Genomic DNA, 20,975 nt, shown 5'->3' with positions numbered 1-20,975 from the left:
CGTTGCTCCCCATGAGCACTGAAGAAGCGCGCTGCAAGCTGTAGCAGGAGGTATTTAATGACACGCACGGCCATCTAAAGACATGCACTTATGACACTCTCGAAGCATTTCCAGCCGCACACGGCGTGGATCAGGCTCGACACCTGGGTGTCATCTGGGCTGTCATCAAGTGACCTATGCTCTCCTTGAGAAGGCGCGTCGATCAGATTTGGGTCAACCTTGTTACCTTTTACATTGGTCCCAACCTGTGCTCCAACATTGACTTACATACTAGATACTCGTGCGCAACTATGCAAGGCAAGCCGCGGCGTAAGCGACCTTTAACGTAAACTCATTCAGCTGTGTGAACAGTTTCCTGACGCTGACTTAATTGACCATTTGAAGAAGCTCGGGATGGACGTTCTCAATAGTGTGGAGATGAGCATCGAGGAAGTGGCTTCATATTTTAGACTTTCTATGTCTAAGTCGAGTCGCGATATCGCCTTCATTCCTACCTTCTGGTACGATCAACGACAGCTTGTCAAGAAGACGCGCCTGCAGCTGCACAACCTCGATACTGAAGAAACCAACGTTTGGAAAGAGACTTGAATCGGAAAGTATGAACGCAGGCGGCGTCACCTAGATGGTGTGACATTAGCACAATTATCCGCCCACTGCTACAACAAGGGGGACGACAGGTATGCTAAGAAAACTGTACCTCGTATCATAAGATACATCGGTTACGATCCTGCGAAACAAGACTATCAAAGGGAGATGGTACTGCCGAACTACGTTCCGAAACAAGGAAACCGCTATCCTCGATTGTGATAAGTTTGTCACCATCTATAAGGACAACAACGTTTTCCTCCTTGAACGAATGCAGGAATTTCGCTCCAAACTAGGCATACAAAAGACTATCCAAATCTGCGAGGCGTTGCACGCCACAAAGCCTCGCGAGGCAGGTGGAGCGTCTGCACTGAGCGCTGTCGGTATGTGTGCGAAACGCAAAAACTGCTGAGGCCGAGTTAGCACAGCATGAACTTCGCACAAAAATGCTGCGGCCTAATAACGATGACATTTGTGCGGCGGCGAAGACGAAACTCTATGCAGTCGTAAATAAGCGCGACAACATAATGCCAGCTGCCGAGTTCCGCTGTAAATTTCGGATAGTTAATGGCGGCCAATATAAGCTACTTTTCCATTGTATGCACTGCCTCATTTCCTACGCAGAGGGTCATTCACAACTTCCACTGCATATCTTCCTTATGGCATGGGCAGGCAGTCGCAAGACCTTTGTCATGCGCCTCACGATGGACATTGTCAACAGGCTCCGCTCGACCGCTGACAACACTATTGCCTGTGCATTAACCGGCAAGGCCGCAAAAGTCATCGGTGGCACCACCATAAGATCTGCCTTCAGGATTGCGCAATCCAGGCGTCAAGGGCCTGGGATGAACGTCGATACGATCAGCATGTACAGGAGCAGAACGCGGATATGTGGTTGCTGTGTTTGTGGACGAGATGAGCATGATCGGCGCTGATGTGCTCGCTGAAGCAAATCGGTGTCTTCAGCAAATATGCTTTCACTTCGACGTCCCGTTCGGGGCCTTCACATGATTCCCTGTGGTGACCTGCGCCAAGTGCCACCCGTCCTTCCCAGGCCCATCTACAACAGGGAAAAGACGAGCTTGGCTAGCGCCGACATAATATGACAAATACTTCGTTTCCACCCCTTTGGCACAAGTCATGCGTCAGAGCGATGTCGCCTTCCTAGCAGTGCTGAACAAGATTAGTGGTGGTGACTGTCTCATGCAAGACGAAAGGCTCATCGAAAGCCGCTTCATCACCAAGTCGCAGGTAGAACAAACCTATCCAGGTGCCATTCGCTTCTTCCTGAAGAACTACGATGTTACGGCATACAACATGGTCGTTAGTGGACTCATCGACGTGCTCAGCGGTGTCCACAGATATTATGATTGGCTACGACAGTGCCGATCAGGAGGCATCTATGCGATCAAAAATTCATAAAATGACTTGCAGAAACGCTTGGCCTGGCCTTTAAGGTGTCCCTTGTGTCCAATAAGTACATGATAACTTCCAACATTGACGTTGTCGATGGTCTCGCCAATGACTCCATGTGCACTCCAAAACACACTGAGTTTCAAGAGGACGGCCTTCTCCTCGAGGTTTCGGTTCAAGGATATCCCGGTAAGATGGGCATCGCTGCACGACGAAAGGAGTTAGCGTATGCTACTTCAGCTGACATTAACACCAACAGGATTCCCATTCTCTTCCGAACGGCAGCCATTCAGCTTAGCAACCCCGTTTTGCAATGTCGACGAACCCAGCTTCCACTGGTTGAAGGAGCAGCTGTCACGATACATAAGTCGCAAGGCGGCAGATACGCTAACGTCGTATATAATTATGCTAAGTCACATGACCAACAGCTAGTGTATGCCGCTTTGTTGAGAGCTCTACAGGGACTATTCATCACCAACGACACCGATGATTTCAAGTTTCATCATGCCAGAGGTCAACTCAACCCAGATCTCAAAAACGAATTTCGACGACTCGAGACCACGAACTGAAGGCAGTCACGGATGACATGCTGGCATTCCTTCATGAGCTCTCCAGAAACAGAACATTTTCGCTCCTCAGCACCAATGTGGGCAATTTGAAAGCACACTTGCAAGATGTTATCATCAATCATGTTACTGCATCATTTGACTTTAGCCTTCTCACCGAAACTCGGACAGACGCTGCAGACATTCCACTTGTCGGCCGTTACCAGTGGGTGTCAGTGGACAAAAGACCCAGCCGTCAAGCAGCAGGTGTGACACTGATCAAGCGTAATGAGGATCACGTTGATTGCTGCACAAACAGTGTCCCTGCGGACAACACTGCAACGGTCGTCACCACTGTCGCCGACATGTATTCAGGCGAGAATAACGTAAACGGCACGCATGTGCTCACCTTCGATGTTTACATATTTCCTAACATGACGCAAAATCACATCGACACCTACTTGGACGCGAAGCTCCTACGTTACGTTCCGCCCCTACCGCAAGTGTCGTCCAGCCTAATATTGCTACCACGTTGCTCCAATGATAGTAGCAGGCGACTTTAATGGCGACATATCGAAGCCAAGTGGCCATTGGCTGATTGGACGCATGGCCAACGTATTGAACCTGCAGCTCGTCCCAACGCGACACGTTCAAGGACATGCATTGATGCCATCTTTGCGCGGCATTTTCCCATCCGCTCTGTCGAGGTGTTATGGCAGTTACTTCAGCTACCACAAGGGCTTGCTCATAGTCGTCAACGTCATTCGTCGAGATGGAGGAGATGTGCCACTAGACGTCAGCGTGGATGCAACCACATTGAACTGTGTCATACCGGCCCAATTCCAGTAGACATTGTGCACATTTCTGCTCTTACAATTCTTCATTCTTCACCTTACAATAAACATGCACCAGCTCTTGTGAATACAGGTTTCACTTTCATGTTTTACCGATTTCTATGAAAAAGGGCTCACGCATATGGTTGCGGAACGATGAAAGAAGGGAGAGGAAGAAGAAGAAGATCGGACACGCTGGCTACTGCGTGTTGTGGATGGTCAGCCATCTTAACTACTCTGACCCATCCTGTATATATATTGTTAATATAGTCTTTTTATACTCGCAAATTTTATACCCGTATGCAAAAATACTGAAAGATACCTATAGCGGCTCCACAGCCACAGTAGTCCTCCATAAATAAAGCAACAAAATCCCAAAAAAGAAAGGCGTCAGGCAGAGAGATACGATCTCTCCAATGCTATTCACAGCGTGTTTACAGGAGGTATTCAGAGACCTGGATTGGGAAGAATTGAGGATAAGAGTTAATGGAGAATACCTTAGTAACTTGCGATTCGCTGATGACATTGCCTTGCTTAGTAACTCAGGGGACCAAATGCAATGCATGCTCACTGACCTGGAGAGGCAAAGCAGAAGAGTGGGTCTAAAAATTAATCTGCAGAAAACTAAAGTAATGTTTAACAGTGTCGGAAGAGAACAGCAGTTTAAGATAGGTAGCGAGGCAAAGGAAGTGATAAGGGAATACATCTACTTAGGGCAGGTAGTGACCGCGGATCCGGATCATGAGACGGAAATAATGAGAAGAATAAGAATGGGCTGGGGTGTGGCAGGCGTTCTCAGATCATGAACAGCAAGTAGCCATTATCCCTGAGGAGAAAAGTGAATAATAGCTGTGTCTTACCAGTACTCACCTACGGGGCAGAAACCTGGAGGCTTACGAAAAGGGTTCTAGTTAAATTGAGGACGACGCAACAAGCTATCGAAAGAAGAATGATGGGTGCAAAGTTAGGGGATAAGAAAAGAGCAGATTGGGTGAGGGAACAAACGCGAGTTAATGACATCTTAGTTGAAATCAAGAAAAAGAAATGGGCATGGGAAGGACATGTAACGAGAAGGGAATATAACCGATGGTCATTAAGGGTTACGGACTGGATTCCAAGGGAAGGGAAGAGTAGCAGGGGGCGGGAGAAAGTTAGATGGGCAGATGAGATTAAGAAGTTTGGAGGGACGAGATGGCCACAATTAGTACATCATCAGGGTAGTTGGAGAAGTATGAGAGAGGCCTTTGCCCTGCAGTGGGCGTCTATAGCAGTCAATACTGCGCAATTTAACGTTGGTGTAACCAGCTTGTCATATCATCTAATAATAATATGTCGAGTACATTCTAAAAACAAAGCCTGAATTTCTTTAAGATTAGACTTTGCTTATAGTCTTTTAATAAAAAGTGAACATAACGAAAAACCGCGCCCACTACACAAGGCTTCTTCAGCGAAAAAAAAAAAACACTTAATTCAGTGTTTGAAACACGAATTCTTATTCAGCATTGCCTTATTGTGCATAAATGCTGATCCTACCAAGTCATGCTATCCTACTCAGTCATGTAACTACAGTTGAATGGTTAGGTGGGATAGCATGTTCCCTGATAACGTATAATGTTTTGAAGAAGACAGCGACATATTTGTTTCCGACATTTCCGGCATCACATTCGACAAATTAAAGCAAATCAGGATCCTCTTTTAATATTGTCTTATCAACATTTTCCATTATCGCAGTAAATCAAATCAAAACAAGATCTTTCGTTGATAAGTTGTTTTTTGCACTCGTCCTATTTGTCACCAGAGAAATCTCGTAAGAGCAAAACTGGGAAATTGTTATTTCCTTAATTCGCCGAGCTGCCGCATTATTACAGAAATCTTGACCAGGGTGATATTTTCCATTTTAATATATTATTAAAGAATATTTCGCTCGCCGTTATTTAAATTAGTTGAAATATGGCGCATGTTAACGCTCCCTAATACAAAAAAAAAAGACTTTTCTCAGACTCAGACTGATCCCTCAGGACCTAAATAAATTTCTTCATACCATACAGAATTGTAGCGCTGCCACATTTAAGTTGGTTCTTCATTGTCACGTTGTCGAACTAGAAAGAAAAAAATCTGGCTGACTGATGAACGATGACTGCGCTTTTGTATACCTCGCCTTTATGACAGAACAACAGTCAACCGAAATCCAGTACTGTTCAATAGAACACAGGCAACCTGATTTTTCTTGTAGAAAAACGCACTTGGTCCACGTTACGCCTGCGTAATTTCTAGGGTTCAACGCTCGTGAAAGGCGAACTAAATTCTGCAGCACGCTTGGTCATTGTCACGAAGCTGTGTGGATTCGAGTTCAGGTTACTTAAATGCATAAAAAAAAACACGCTGATAAAGGTTATCGGAAAGGACGAAGCCGCTTGTCAAGGTCCACAACAAGGAAACCATATTTAAGGCACAGGAGGCAAGCAAACGGAAAATACACCCAAGAAAGAGAGTTGAAGTTCGTGCAAGTGTTCAATGTACACGAAGAGCGTTCACCAGTGAAGTGGACACGATGCACCATAAAGGTGATGAGTGCGCGAAGGGAAGATTGGAGCACGTCTTCGAGGTTAAGCTCAGTGCAGCATCAATCCTTGTGTATGTCGGCAGCGGCCGGGTTGCCTGTCGGTGTTCGCTGGTCGAAGCTTGGCTGAGGTAATGGGGACGCCGGACAGGCCTGGGCTGGACCCCCTTATGGCGTCCGCCAGCCACAGGCATCGGGAGGGGCTAGATGAGGCGCCTGCATTCAGGTGGGAGCCTGTTGTGACCACTGACTGAGAGCTCTATCTCTATTCAGGCCTTGAATGCCATCTTCCATCTTCCACAGCGACTTCCACGATCGCAGCCTTCTCACCGAATCATCTTCGCCTCTTTTTCTTCAACACCGCGTAGAGGCTGGTGATTGGTTCCACTTCTTGTGTAGCCTCGTGCTGTAGCTTCACACCAACTTCGTCGTAGTGTCGACACCGCACTGCACCTGCGCACTTATGACATGTGTCACGGCTTCAAGAAGTTTCTTTAGAAAAAAAAAGAAGAAACTGCCCCCATGCGCGCGGCATGGTTATACACGACTAAATATACATAAAGGACATACAATTACACACGTCATTCCAGTTAAAGCAGCGAGATAAGCCACTGGTCAATTGAAAACCACCTAATGTGATTGCATCCCATATTAGTCTAAGGTGTGACCACTTTGGCGTGATACTAATGGGTGATATTTTAGGGACTCGGGGTACATGAGACTGTACAGTCTTGGTATAGTTTTCTAGAACGAACTGGTTTATAACAGCACTAGAAAGGTTCTTTGCAGCTGAAATATTTTTATATTGATCAGCAATGTCTTCTTTCAGCAGGCGGGACACCTTACAGCGACGGATCCTTTTGGCACTATTGCGGCTCACTGCGCTTAATTAGACGTCGACCCTTTTAGTTCTGCCTTTATGTACGCTGACGGGATTCTGTCACTGATAGTTACTTCAAGAAGAGAAGACGTGTTTCTAACATAGTCAGAAGTTACACAAGTTGCACTAGCATCTTCTGAAAAGATGCACTAAGCTTAAAATATGCTCGAGTGGTCTTTGCCTGAGAATAGGGTACTTTGTCACAAAGGAAAGAATCACCCTTCGGCCATCTTAACCGACAAAATCTTATCATTGAATTTCCGGCAGTCAACATCCACTGACTTATTTTCCACATCGATATCAAGAAGCTCTGAGTTAACTCTCAACCCTTGGTTGACCAGCATATTTACTTTCTCTCTCACGGGAGATAATACGTCATTCCTGTTGACCTGCACGTGCTCTCCAGATAAAGGTATACCGGGGAGAGAGAGTGCTTCTCCATCCCTGTGGGGAAGGTTATAACAAGCCTAAGGTTTCATTGACATACCCTCACATTTGTGTGCCATTTACTGCTCAGTAGTCAATGTTAGGCACAATTTTTCATCCTTAAATGAACATATTCTTTCTTCTAATTTACGTTTCCGCTTCGGACGATTTGCTCATTCTCAGTAACAAAATCTGTTTTAGGTATCACACGAATCTTAGAAAGATTCTGTTCTAAGCCCACGCCTAAATGATCCATCACATCCAGAGTTCTCTCAGCGTACTGCGCTTCAAGGGCTACCATCTGCGCTTTGAGGATGCGACGCTCTTTGGACCAACGAGTTTGCTAAGCTCGAAGCTGCTCTCTTTCAGCTGGAAACTGCTCTTTCTGACGAACGTGTTCGGCTTCCATTACAGCAGCACGCTCCAGGCACTCCATATCCCATTGTTGCTTCGCCCAAGCACTCAATTCTGCCTTCTGGAGGCCCATGCTTTCATCCTTCTCGACAAGCTCTCGGAGGCACATCAAGTTTTTTGTCCCTGTCATGCGCTTACAACCGGCATAGTCATGTCGCGGATTTCTATACCTCACGGTCTAGATAGATTCACCGCTGCAAGTTATGGAACTTGTAGGTAAGAACCAACTTCGCACAAAACAAGAAGCGTATGCTCTCTGTCAGACTTTTTAAGTCTTCCAGGACACTGAAAATTAGCAAAATACCAACTAGAAACACACTAAACATAAAGCAGTAATTTGGTCCCCAAGCTACGTAAATGAAATATCAAAGTTCTCATGTCAGCCTGGTTAGAGCGGGAGTGTCGGAGCACATCAGATGCTGGAATGATGCAGCTCGCGAGTATCCGTTGCGACTAGAGGACCAGATGACAGGGAACCAGAAGACGGGGCAGGAGTGGGTATGAGCGCAGGCCAGGAACGTATAGGCAATGAGTATGGAGGCTGTGATTGATGCACCACTGGACACCCGCAGACCTACATCAGCTACAGCTCAGGAGCACCAGGTATAAGCTGGAGCCTGGACCTATCGTCCGACAGGCTGCTTCTTCTGCCACTGCTGCCTTCGTCCCGTTTCTTCTCTCACAATGACGCCTCTTCCACGTTCCTCGCTCGCGCTGCGAAGCTCTCCGGAGATTCTTCTTTCTATTCTTCAAGTTTTTCCGGCGCCATTTCACGATCATACTCGTGCATTCGTCATAACCGTTGTCGTCTTCGTCTTTGCTTTGCAACACAGCGCGTGCAGCTGATGACAGTCATGTTATCAAGACGGTAATCACAGTTACACGACTTTCATGCAGGTCCTGTATTACGTTGCCGCACCTTGATCCATCTGAGAGCTCCAAGCGGTTAAGATTTGTTCTATTCACGTGAACGAGCCTAGACGCTCCGATATGTGTGGATTTCTACAAGTGACCTGTCTTATTCATAGGATGCCTTCTAAATTTCTCCAGAAAAGTTATTTCAATAAGTTTTGGGACTTAATATACTCCTATACGCGTGCGAATCTCCCGGCATTGAAGCATTTAGTGAAACAGGAGAAACCGCAGCATTAAAACAAATTATGTTGGGTTGTATAAAAATATAATAAAATATACATATCGTGAGGATAACGCGAAACCTGCTTTCCACAGCGCAGTTAACTGTGCAGCGTATGGCCTCCGAGAGCGGAGATCTCCATTGCTTCATCATGGTCACATAGCCTAAGCGTCGTACTGCCAATTTCGATAGCCTACTTGTACCTCTGAATAAAAAAGTGCCTTTTTAGAAAAAGAAAAAGATATTTCCGAATTAACTTTTATAAATCCGACGATGTTAAAATGTCGCCGATTGTTCTGTCATATCGCCAAAAAGAGTCGCCAGTCGCCTAATTGTAAAATTTATCGCAAAACTAAAAGAAAAACGCTAAATCTAGCGAGAAATTCGCTCACACGGCAACAGTGCAGTCACTGAACCCTTGTGCTGTTCTGACAGAGAAACCCCAGGCTGTGCAGGTTCACTATTCATGGTATCCATGACAAGGATTAACTGTAGTGCAGCTTCCACATTTCTTGTTGGTTTAAGAAAACGTCGGCGCCTATACGTGGCTTCGTCTACTGCTCTTTTCTAGCAGGTTAATTACGCCCTGCAAATCGTTTCGTCTATTTCGTCGTGCTTTCTACTATGCAACTAAAGGACGCCACACAACAGCAGGCGTTGTGCTTTGTCGTTCACGTCAGCAGAAGGAAGCTGAAGAGAGAAATAAGAACACGTAGGAAGTAAGAGGCAGCCAGTTTGCTAACAATGTGGGGAGCTCGAAATTACGCTGGCGCGGCAGGTGACTGCCGCGCCAACGGCCTACCGTGCCCCGCGCGGCCATCGTGCCGCATGAACCGCGGGGCCATCGTGCCCCCTGAACCGCGCGGCCATCGTGCCCCATGAACCGCGCGGCCATCGTGCCCCATGAACCGCGGGGCCGTCGTGCCCCATGAACCGCGGGGCCGTCGTGCCCCATGAACCGCGGGGCCATCGCGCCCCATGAACAGCGGGGCCATCGTACTCCGCGGTTCCCGCGAACGCGTATACCTACTTGTATGTTGTGGTACTGATGGACCACGTATTTTTGCGGCACGGGCTTCGCCACGGCGAAGGGCTTGAAGATGGGGAACATCTTGTACACCGGGTACGGCTGGGGCACCGGCACGGGCTTGGGCACCGGGATGGGCTTGTGCACGTGCTTCACGAGCAGCTTGATGGGCACGTGCTGGTGCCAGCCGCCACCGCCACCGCCGCCTCCTCCGTGCCAGCCGCCGGCCGATGCGATCCCCACTAAGAGCGCCACGATCAGTACGCGCATCATGGCGGCCCTGCGCAGAGGGGAGAGAGCGATGTCATCAGGCTGTCCTTTGTAAGTGAATGAAAATCAAAGACAAATAAAGTAAGAACAAGACAAATATTTGATCTGAGAGAGCACTACACTACTAAACAAGCCACAAGCATTTAAGCAGAGCGTCATCTATAAACACGGGTACTTGAATCGGAAACACCATATGAGCCCCTCGCCAGGTCCCACAGTAAATTTTGGTTATACGCTGGAAGTTGTTACATGTCCTCTAGGGAACGTTCTGCCGCAAACATTTTTCAAATCGGCTCATTAATAGCCGAGACAGAAATATTTCAGTGCCGCAAACCCATGTTTTTAGCAGGTGGGCTCCACTGCAAAGCGAGACTCAGGCTTTTCGTTTTTTTTTTTTACTTGCCGTGGTTGCTCAGTGGCTATGGTGTTAGGCTGCTGAGCACGAGGTCGCGGGATCGAATCCTGGCCACGGCGGCCGCATTTCGATGGGGGCGAAATGCGAAAACACCCGTGTGCTTAGATTTAGGTGCACGTTAAAGAACCCCAGGTGGTCAAAATTTCCTCAGTCCTCCACTACGGCGTGCCTCATAATCAGAAAGTGGTTTTGGCACGTAAAACCCCATAATTAAATTTTAATTAATTCTTTTTTTCTCGGCGCTGAACATTTTAGCTGACGGCATGGCGTGCGAGCTGTTGTGATTGCCTCGTCCCGCGCAGGCACGATTTTGCGCGCAGTGCAGAAGGACACGTGACTAGCGGTATAATTCAGTGCTACACGAACACTGAGGCAGACACAAGCGGATCGCACATCATGATCGCGCGCTGGAACACGGTAGAAAATAGCATAGTTTCGGTACCTGCGCACTTGACTGCACGACCGTGAGAGCAAGCAGACGAAGCGGAAGTACATGTCTCTTGCTTCGGTGCGAAGTAAAAAAAAAAAAAAGACATGCAGACATTTCCCGTTCATGTGTCCTATTATTTCTCGAAACTTCAATTCAATTCAAGCAACAGATGACACGAATAAGAGATGTTGCCTTGAATAATTTTCGGAGTCACGTGTCACCACGAGCGACATCACACTGCAGACGCGAGTAATAGGCACAGGTATACGAGTACGTCACCGTCCGTCTTGGAGGGCGGTCGCCGCGAGGGAAAGGGAAAACGGCGTTCGGATTGGAATTTCAGACCTTTCCGTGGCGCTTAGCGATGTAATTTTTTGGAAACACAATCGTTAGCGTGCATTGCATGTTCTGCGCTGTCAGCTCAAAATGACCAGATCTCGTGAGGGGCACACAAAAAAAAAGAAAAAAAAAGCAGCCACCGCACGAATACAATAGGAACAGCCAGAAGAATGGAATTTTTGAAGTTGTCGCTCTTGTTATTCATAATCACACAGTCTTTTGCGCAGTTTGCTCTCAAAAACTCGTCTTTCGTAACAACCAACTCATTCCTTTGAATTTACAAGCGTAAATCGGAAGGCAATCACGAACAAGGAGTTACGGAAATTTTTTTTATTGGCTCGCTCTAACATGATTCCCCATGACAAGCCATGGAGTTCACTAGGGCGCTGTGTGAAAGGCGCTGTTCAAGTGAATTGCTAAGCGTAAGGACAACTGCAAATGCGTGGAGTTCGAAGCGCCCGGCAGTTAAGAGACGGCACATGGCAACGAAAAGGGACACTTAGATGTGAGCAGGTACTTTATTCAAGGAGAGCCCAAGAAAGCCCACCTACCGGACATATATTTATGAGAGGAAATTGTCCAGGGACGTTACAGCTCGGGGATTTCTAACTTAGTCTCGCATCTTGCCTGATTTGCGCTGCGACGCCCGAGGCCTCAAGAAACAAATCCCGGCGGTGGTGGCGGTGGCCGCATTTCGATCGGGGAGAAATGAAAAAAGCACCCGTTGCCGTGAATTGAGTGCACGCTAAAGAACCTCAGCTGGTCAGAATCAATCCGGAGTCTCCCACTACGGCGTGCGCATTATGAAGTCGTGGTTTTCCCACGTGAAACCCCAGAACTACATTTCCTTTTTTTTTCCTTTTGACTGCTGCCTAAGTACTGCAATGTGTACCGGAGCTCACTACTACTAGTACTTTAAAATCAGGGCAGCATAACGTGCCTAAAGGTAGCACTTCCTTTATAAGGTCGGTTCACTCTGCGGCGCAGAATTGAAAGAAGGCGGCGTGTCGTGGGATGAAAGTCAAGACTCGACTCCTAAAGATAAGTACCAAGAGGGAGTAGGTAAAGGTCGATATTCTATAGACTACGTACAACTAAGACGGTGATTTGCTGAGCAAGCTAAACGATGGGGACCAAATTGCCGCTAAATCGTATACCAGCGGCGAGAGGAGAGAAACATTCTCTAGCGAATGCTGGGCAGATTCGCCAGGCCATCTACCTAGCATGCTACTCGAAATTAGGGGGGTGACATATAAGGTGACGCATTCATACACTGCGCACACATATGCACTGTACACGAACACATGCAGTAACATGTAATTATACGTGTCCGGTCGAGGCCAGTGTCTCCGAAGAAGGCTGAATGCGACTTAGTTGCGCGCATTGCAGCACTAGTGCTGCTCCAAGGTTCAAGCATTTGGGGATTCCTTAAGCAGCTGCCAAGGAGATAAAATGTAATGCAGATTTTCGAGCAGCCTTTGAGGCCGCATAGCGCGTGCAGATGCATAAAACAAGAGTTAATTCATCACACACATTGCAGGCATGGCAACTGTGGCAAACGTGAGCGGAAGAGATTAATTTCGCTTTATGTTAGGAACTTGTTCTTTCAAGGGTTTCGCACACGGGGCCTGAGATACTCGAGATGCTTTTGGCACACTTAAATGAATTTCAAACGCAATATACAGAAAATGCTTAAAACAAACATCTGAATCATGCGACAGCTTTAGTACTGCGTACGTTGCGTACGTAACGGGATTGCGTACGCAAGATCGCTACGTCCAGCAAAGTGCGCATGTGCAGAACGCAACACGAACGGTGCGTGATGCGTGCGCAGCCGCTGCGTGCGCACGCATCCGATTCTTGCGTGCGTACGCAGGGAGCCTTGCGTGCTGCTCTCGTGGTTCTCGTTTGCTCGGGAGAGCACGGGACAAAAGAGTTTCGCAAAATGGCGGCGTCGACCGGCGGAAGGTCGTACTTTTGAATGGCCCACGATTTGGCTTTGTTGCCTGAGGCGAACGCGCCGAAGCCATTTCCGGATCCTGCACGGTGGGAGTCCATAGTAAAAAAAATATGAACTTTGTTTTTGAGGAAGTGTTCAGTGTGCGCTGTTCGCGCGAAAGGCTCGGCCTACTGTTGGCGCAGTTCGTCGCAAATGACCGTGCCAGCCTCAGAAAGCGAGAACTCGGTTTTTATTTTTCTCGATATGATTCATGCATTGCATCCGTATTAAAAGTAGAGACTCTTAAAGGCATAAATATAGTTAGACATTGCGTGAACTCGCCCACACATTACATCCCGTTGGCGAAATCAACAGCGTCTACAATTCGACCGATGGTTCGACCTACTGGCGGACGCGGCCAACGCATTCCGACGCGCCCGGCGTCTAACAACGCTCGCCCGCTTACGTACGTAGGCATTTCGCAGCACTAAAAACCCTGACGTGACACGCGCTCCTACGTTCCGCAAAGCGCTTGCGTGCTGCGTGCGTATCATCATGGCGCAGTACTAAAGCTGTCTATTTTTACGCGAACTAGTTGTCTCTCTCACTTTCGTCGTTTGTTTCCATGTGTTCAAATGCGTCGTGAGTGTTTCAAAAGATCGATGACTTTTATTGTCTGATAAAAACGATTACAGTCAAGCGCTGTTGTGACACAGAGAAAATTCGGTCCTCGTAAAACGAGCTACGAATTCCGCTGCCGCCTCCATCCGCTAGTCGGATTCTGTGCAACTGCGTCGAAGAAAAATAAACCGCGAAGTCTCGCAGACCCATCCGTCTCGAATACATTGTGGCTACGCGGCCGCGATGAGTCACTGTTAGGCGGGCGCACCTCTGCCACCCTTGGGACGCATTCCGCCGCTTCAATCGCGCTCGTATCCTCTTACGGTGATGATCAATCTTTCCCACGCTTCTTCGGACGCCGACTGCCCGCTTTCCTCCTCGCCCACGTTGCACCGAAAGGACGCCGGCAGAGCGGCAACAACGAGAGCAGATCGCGCGTATCAGCGCGCAGCATTTAATTAAGTCGGCCGTCACAGCAGGCAGGCGCTGGCCCTTCAAAACGAACGAGTCCGAAAGGTCAATGCCCGCGCGCGTTGCGCTCGCCGGCTTGCATCACACACTGGACCGCATATCCCGCGCGTACAAGACGGCTTATTTGTCGGCGGGGCACGATCTGGCTTGCACACGCCGCATCGATGCGCGAACCGTTTTCATTCAACGTGCCGCTGAATAAGCGGGACGACGAAAGTATCTTACGGCTTTGCTTCGCGGGAAAGTGACGTCATATCGGCGAGAGAGGAGACGAAAAACGATAACAGGTTACTGCGGTAGTACTCTAAAGATGACGGAGAAAATAATAACATTTCGTAACTTTAGAGCTGCATCGCTCGGACGACCACGCTTGACGCATCCTGCGTTTTTGGCTGCTGCCAGGGCTTTCGTACGAGTCCGACAAAAGCGGGTAGCAGCTAGGCTTGTCGCGCTCACATTTGTCTGAAACGCGTGTCTGAACGGTACTCGTCGGGCTATAGTGGGTGGCCGGCTGGCCTATCGGGGTGTCGTGCCCCGATAGGACAGCTAAAGCGGACTCTTAGCTGTTTAAACCGACTGTCAAGGTGCAAGCCGAGGTACATTCGGGTTGGGTAAGAGCTTTGAAAACATCATCGACACATCATCATCAGTCTATGCCGTTGGCACAATCTGTTATTTATCAGGCTACTGCTGCAGTCTGTTGAGTTTAAGGTACCCGAGCGGATTGGTATTTACATACCAGTGCCAGCACGTTATGGAATCGAAGACAGTGCTTAATGCATATAATTTTGCTCAGCTCAGTCACATTAACGTTGATTCATTGGCAAAGCGTTTGAGGGCACAGTCAAGGGGTGTTCCAGAAAGGGGTCGGAGCGCGGGAGAGGGGAGGTTGCACAAATGCTAGCACAGATGTATGCGAATAAGCTATAGGCTACAAACCAAGTCAGTCCTACTAAAAAAAATTAATTAAAAGTACGTACATATGCAAAAAACTCCAGGCTAGCTCTAAAGCGGTGACGGTTTGCACACATTTGTTGTGGCAAAAGATCATTCTTTCACACCGTTTGTCATTGCACGACAGGAAGACGCGTGTGCCGAATGTAGCATAAATAACCCGTTGTGTAATTCGAAACACACAGAGCAATGACGTACAACGTCTTTTTTCGAAGGCTTATACAGGTTCAGGCTGGCCTGTAACAAAAGATAGCACTGCATGTCGCCCTAGTCATTGCCTTTGCGTTTAGCAGGAGACTTCGCTTTATTTACTGAAGATTAAGAAGACGCGCAGAGAGGCTTGTTGTACTCGCCATTTCGATACGTTTTGAAGGACTGTGAACCTTTCAAGCTGTCAGCAAACACCTGTTTTTTTTTCATTTTTTTTTCACAGACCCATCTGAAGAAGCAAAAAGCTTGCTTGTTTTTTTTTTTGTATTAGAGAATTGCATGTAATGTTTGCATTGTGTTGTACTGCATGCATTTTTGAGGTATTTTAGTGCAGGGAAGCTAACTACAGATATTAAGGTTTGTCCAGTCCAATCCAATCTAACTACAGAAATTTTCGCAGAGCAGTTGATTTATGTATTTTGTTTTAATTGTGTTGCGTACATTATTTTGTCGCTACTTATACTGCAACTTCATAAGATTGGCAAAGTTGGTCAATCGGTCGATAAGACTGTATGTTTTTCTTTTTTTTTGTTACCCAGTATCTTTGTTTTCTGGTAGCAACAGGAATGAGGCAGCAATTATTTGATTGACTTGAATTATAACATCACTTGGAGAAAGCCATTATCTTAGTTTTACTAGTAATAATTTGCACAGATCTTCCAGCGCACAGTTTTCTTAACGATGTGAGCCTTTCCGGGAATAAGAAAGGGAGCGTTGTGAGCAAACGTTACGTACGCGACACAATCTTCGGCGTAAAAGCATATAGGAGAGATGTCGTTTGGCATGTCATAGCAGCCATGAGGAAGCACAAGCTAAGGAAAGGATTCTTAGTTATTCATATGGAATTCACATGACAGTTACGCACTGTGGAAAAGATTCAGCGATATCTGACAGCTAAGGATTATGCACGCGCGAGAAAGAGAGAGAAAGCCATCATCCTGCTGTAAATGTGCCCAAGGGCAACACGGAGACAAGGGACTGTTTATGCGAAAACCACGAAAGACCAACTATGCTGAAGACAACGGCAGTGATGTCCTCTTCAACTGATGTCCAGACAAACTCATGAAAGACCCATTGAGAGATTCCTTGATCCAGCAAATCACGCCGTGCTTCAGGTGCAGGTAAACTCGTATTGTTAAAGGGACACTAATGAGGAATATAAGTTGAGTTATATCAGTAAGATTCTCCCACACGATAAGAAGCTACTCTTGCCATGAGAGGATGTACGATAAGCCAGAAAAGACACGCTATTGTGTAACATTCTACACTGTAACTATGTCCAAAAGAAAACTAAAACACTTAATTCAGCCAACTAAGAAAGAAAGAATGAAAGACGGGTGGAGACGTCGCCTTGAAGTTCCCGCGACAGCTTGCCATGACGTCATGAATGCTGACAGCGTTTGCTAGGGCCTAGTTAATTTCTCATCGGTAAAGAAGGGCTATCTTGCATAGTAAAGGAGCCAAAGGCTAAACTTACGGAGTTTCTGGCTGCATAACAGAGACTCCAATTCGAGAAAAGACTTTGAAATCAAATACGTCGCACTTAAATACTAGCGCTGGAGGTTTCTGAGCGAAAATAGATCAATAAAAAATGCAAGTTTGGCCTTCATTTTTTGTTCAGTAATCAGCCTCTCACAGTAAAATTAATGAAAGCAGATTTTTGGAAGAATACTTAATCAGCCTAAACTAATTTAGCGTTAACAGTAGCAAACTGGGCGAGTTGGTACTATCTTCTTTTTTCGCCTTCTCCCTCGTTCTGGCGCCTATTTATCGATAAGTTTTAGTTTCTGTTCAGAGTCTCTTTAACAAACGCTCGGGAAATACCCCTGAGGACACTCGAATACGTGTAGGGTCACTCTGATGAAAGAAACACAGGTGAAGAGAAACATAGAACAGGTGTGGAGTAAGGGCAGAAAATAAAGGGAGACCAGCTAGACTTCCTTCTGTCGGCTGCCGAAAAAGGTGGTAGGGGAGTGAAATATATAGAGGGATAGAGACAACATGGAGGAAAGGCGGGAGTTTGAATTAACAGCGTCAGCTAGACAGCTTTAGACAAGGGCTCGGCGTCTCTACAGTCGGGCAATAAAGTCTGCAGCTTTCATGCACCCATAAACGCTCGTGTGGCTTCCTGGGCCTGACGAGGGGCGAAATCAGACTCCCAGGACTTCAGGTTAAGTAACAAATTCCAAAGTCTAGTCTGCTCAAACTAAAGTGGAGAGTCTGGCATTGTTAGCCAAAGCGGGAACGTTGGTAGAGGAAATGCTTAATAGTCTCCTCCTAACTGCACTGACTGCACGTATAAATGAATCAACCACTCGAATGCGGCAGCAACATGAATTAGTGGACTACTGCGACCCACAGTCGACACGACATTGTCACGAAACATATCACGTGAGAATTGGAAGTAATTGAAAGTGTAAATAAATAAAGGTCGGTAACGACATCAAAACCTTGAAGCAGTGCTGGTTAAGAAGTATGAGGCTATGTGAAAGTGAGTGTTGCGTTCACAAACAAAGAAACAAACAAACAAACAAACAAACAAACAAACAAACAAACAAACAAACAAACAAACAAACAAACAAACAAACAAGCAAATAAACAAACAAACAAAGAACTCTCCGATTCGATGATTAGCTTTCGTGTTAACCGAGAAAGAATTCTTTCCTTAGTGTGCTGTATGACTAGGGATGTGTTATCACGTGAAAAAAATGGTATGAAAAAATTAACGCAGCAGTTTCCGCATTTACGATGGATTGCTTATTTTACAGCGAAATTGACTTAATGATTGCCTAATAACTGCAAAAATTGTGACAGGCGAGTCGTGTTCTTGACGGAGCGTTCTTGCCTATGATTTCTCTCTGACGGACTGAATTTGGCGGCTGGGTAGCGTTAGCGAACTTGGGATCTTTGTTTGCTAGTAACTAGATTCAGACGAATTATTTTCTGGAACCTTCTAGGAGGAGATTTGGCGCTGCCAGAGCCATCAAGATACTAGTTGATTATTGTTTTTGGGGGTGGGGAGGGAGGTATCGAGTGACCTTGTAGCTATTTTTACGTGTACTTGAGTTTTATTTATTTATTTATCTATTTATTTATTTATTTATTTATTTATTTATTTATTTATTTATTTATTATTTTTTCGTTTGTTTATTTTTCGCTCATACCAGCCCCATCATCCACATAATGTAGACAGCAAAAGCTAGTCCTGTAAGCTCGCAGTGCCGACGACAGTATGTTTTATTTATTAAGGTCTCCCCGCGTTTCAAGCATTTAATCTTGGTGAAAATGAGGTCTATCTGGCAATATGGGCAGCAAAAAGGAATCGCGTAAACTACCCAACTTCTTGTAATGGGCACCTCTCCTCCTTTATGTAAGCTTCGCCGCGTTGTGTAATTGTCAGTAGAGCCATTCAATATACCGAAAAGGACCACTGCAGACTTTAAATGGGCGGGACGTGCCACGAAGCAAACCTGATGTAACCAATATGATTGATTGATTGATTGATTGATTGATTGATTGATTGATTGATTGATTGATTGATTCATTGATTGATTCTTGGTCTTTAACACCCAAAGAAACTCGAACATGCCATTCGTGGAGGGCCCCGGAATAATTTTCGCCCTGTAAGATTTTTTAACGCGCACCTAACTATTTACGCGAGTGTTTTTGTGTTTCGCTCCAACCGATAATGTGCCCGCCGCGGTCGGCAATCGAACTCACGACCTCTTGCTGAGCGGCAGAATGTCATAGCCACCGAGCCGGCACGGCGGATTAATCAAAGACCGTTGGTATTCGCAGCTTATTAACGTTAGCAGCGACCAGTTATCCAAATGCTCCGTCTTTCTAACAGGTCAACGACCGCGGTCAACAGTTGTGCACATTTTAGGGGCACGTTTTGAAGTGTCGAGAGCGCAAAGGCGATGTGGATGTTAGAGAATAAAAAAAAATTCTGCGGAGAAAATGCACTGACCGTGCGAACACCGTGAAGCGCTTTGTCCATAGAAAATGCTTTGTCTCTGTCTGGAACATCTCGATCATGCGGAAAACAATTCACGAACCCCGCTTGCAACCTCATTCTAGTGCTACTGTCCGAATCGCTCCGCAACTCAGTTGTCGCCGTTCGCACGCGAGGGTGACTTTCAAATGCGGGCTCGCGCATAGTCCAGCTGGGAACCGAACCGCCCGGACCTTTTCGAGCACGTGGAGCCGCTCGTCGCCGTAGGCCTCCTCCACAAACCGTAGCGCGGAAAGCGCGGAGCGAGAAAGAACGCGTTCGGATGCGTTTGCTCGAAGAAGACGGAGAGAGGGGGGACCACATCGCCGCCGGAGGGCGGGTAGAGCCATTAGCGCCGGAGGCCCCTCGAGTCGGGGGTGTCCAAGACAATGGGCGCGCATCGGAGGAGGCGCGGGGCCAGTGGGCCGCCCAAAGGAGAGAACAGGGTCAGCAGTTTCCGGGACGAGCGCGGGGCGCTTCTTCTTTTCTGGGACGCCGGACCGACGCTGTTGCCGCGGCCGGCGCTGCCGCGGGCCGCCTGCCGTGCCTGCCGGCCGACCGGCGGTTCCTCACCTCTGGCCCCTCGGTTGGGGCCGCCTCGCCCCTCGGGGTAATTGGGTTGCTTGACGGGACTTCTGGCGGATGGCCTCTGACACCGAATTGACACGGCTTCTCTTCTTCCCAGATGGGCGTCTTCTTCTCCTATACACGAGAGAGAGAGAGCTATAGGAGAGCTTCGGCTGCCCATCCTTTTTTAGCTCGTATGAGGGGTCAATTGGGTGGAAGCGGCGTGGGATTGCGTGCGCGTACGCAATCCGGACCGCACCTGAAGGAGCGGGCATACCCCGCGCACGGGCGTCTGGCGCGGTGCGCGAAGTTCTTCGTCCCTTCAACCGGGGCTGTACCTTGACAGAAACTGCGGATAACGGAGGACGGGCGTGCAACCTGTCGCGTTGCGCCTGTGGCTAGGGCACCGCTGTACTCGTTCACAAGAGAAGCGACGTGACTTTCGGTGAGATTGTTATCCGCGACGTTGTAGACGGCGAGCCCGGTCTCTCACACCGGGCTCGCCGTGGCGCCCACGGCTTTAACTAAAACCAGAAAGGCTGCGTTCCAAATCAAACCTGTAGGGACGGTTTACGTACTGCGCGCCTCTTACTGGAGCGGCTTCTCCGTTATTCGGATAAAAAAACGAGAAAAAATATAATAATTCATCACTTGATTAGTCAATGAATCAACCAGTCAACCAGTCAGTCAGTCAGTCAGTCAGTCAGTCAGTCAGTCAGTCAGTCAGTCAGTCAGTCAGTCAGTCAATCAATCAATCAATCAATCAATCAATCAATCAATCAATCAATCAATCAATCAATCAATCAATCAATCAATCAATCAATCAATCAATCAATCAATCAATCAATCAATCAATCGTTTATTTACCGTGGCCAGGAACAACCATGAGATCCGAGTGCTGGCACACACACATATATATAAAAAAAACAACAGGGCAATATAACTAA

At 47.2% G+C, this 20,975-nt stretch overlaps 1 protein-coding gene across 1 annotated transcript in view; it reads right to left on the bottom strand.

The window, feature by feature from the left end:
* Window positions 1–20,975, bottom strand: part of LOC135912855 (protein couch potato-like) — a 66,316-nt gene that overhangs the window by 19,996 nt on the left and 25,345 nt on the right. Inside the window, exon 2 of the mRNA XM_065445429.2 lies at window positions 9,822–10,098. Within this exon, the coding sequence (XP_065301501.2) occupies window positions 9,822–10,091 (270 nt within the window). The 5' untranslated portion in view covers window positions 10,092–10,098. The remainder of the gene's footprint in view (window positions 1–9,821; window positions 10,099–20,975) is intronic.

The sequence above is a fragment of the Dermacentor albipictus genome, chromosome 3 (genome assembly GCF_038994185.2).
Source record: "Dermacentor albipictus isolate Rhodes 1998 colony chromosome 3, USDA_Dalb.pri_finalv2, whole genome shotgun sequence".
NCBI lineage: Eukaryota > Metazoa > Arthropoda > Arachnida > Ixodida > Ixodidae > Dermacentor > Dermacentor albipictus.
Note: the sequence above shows the minus strand (reverse complement) of the source record. Positions and strands in the feature narration are given on the sequence as shown.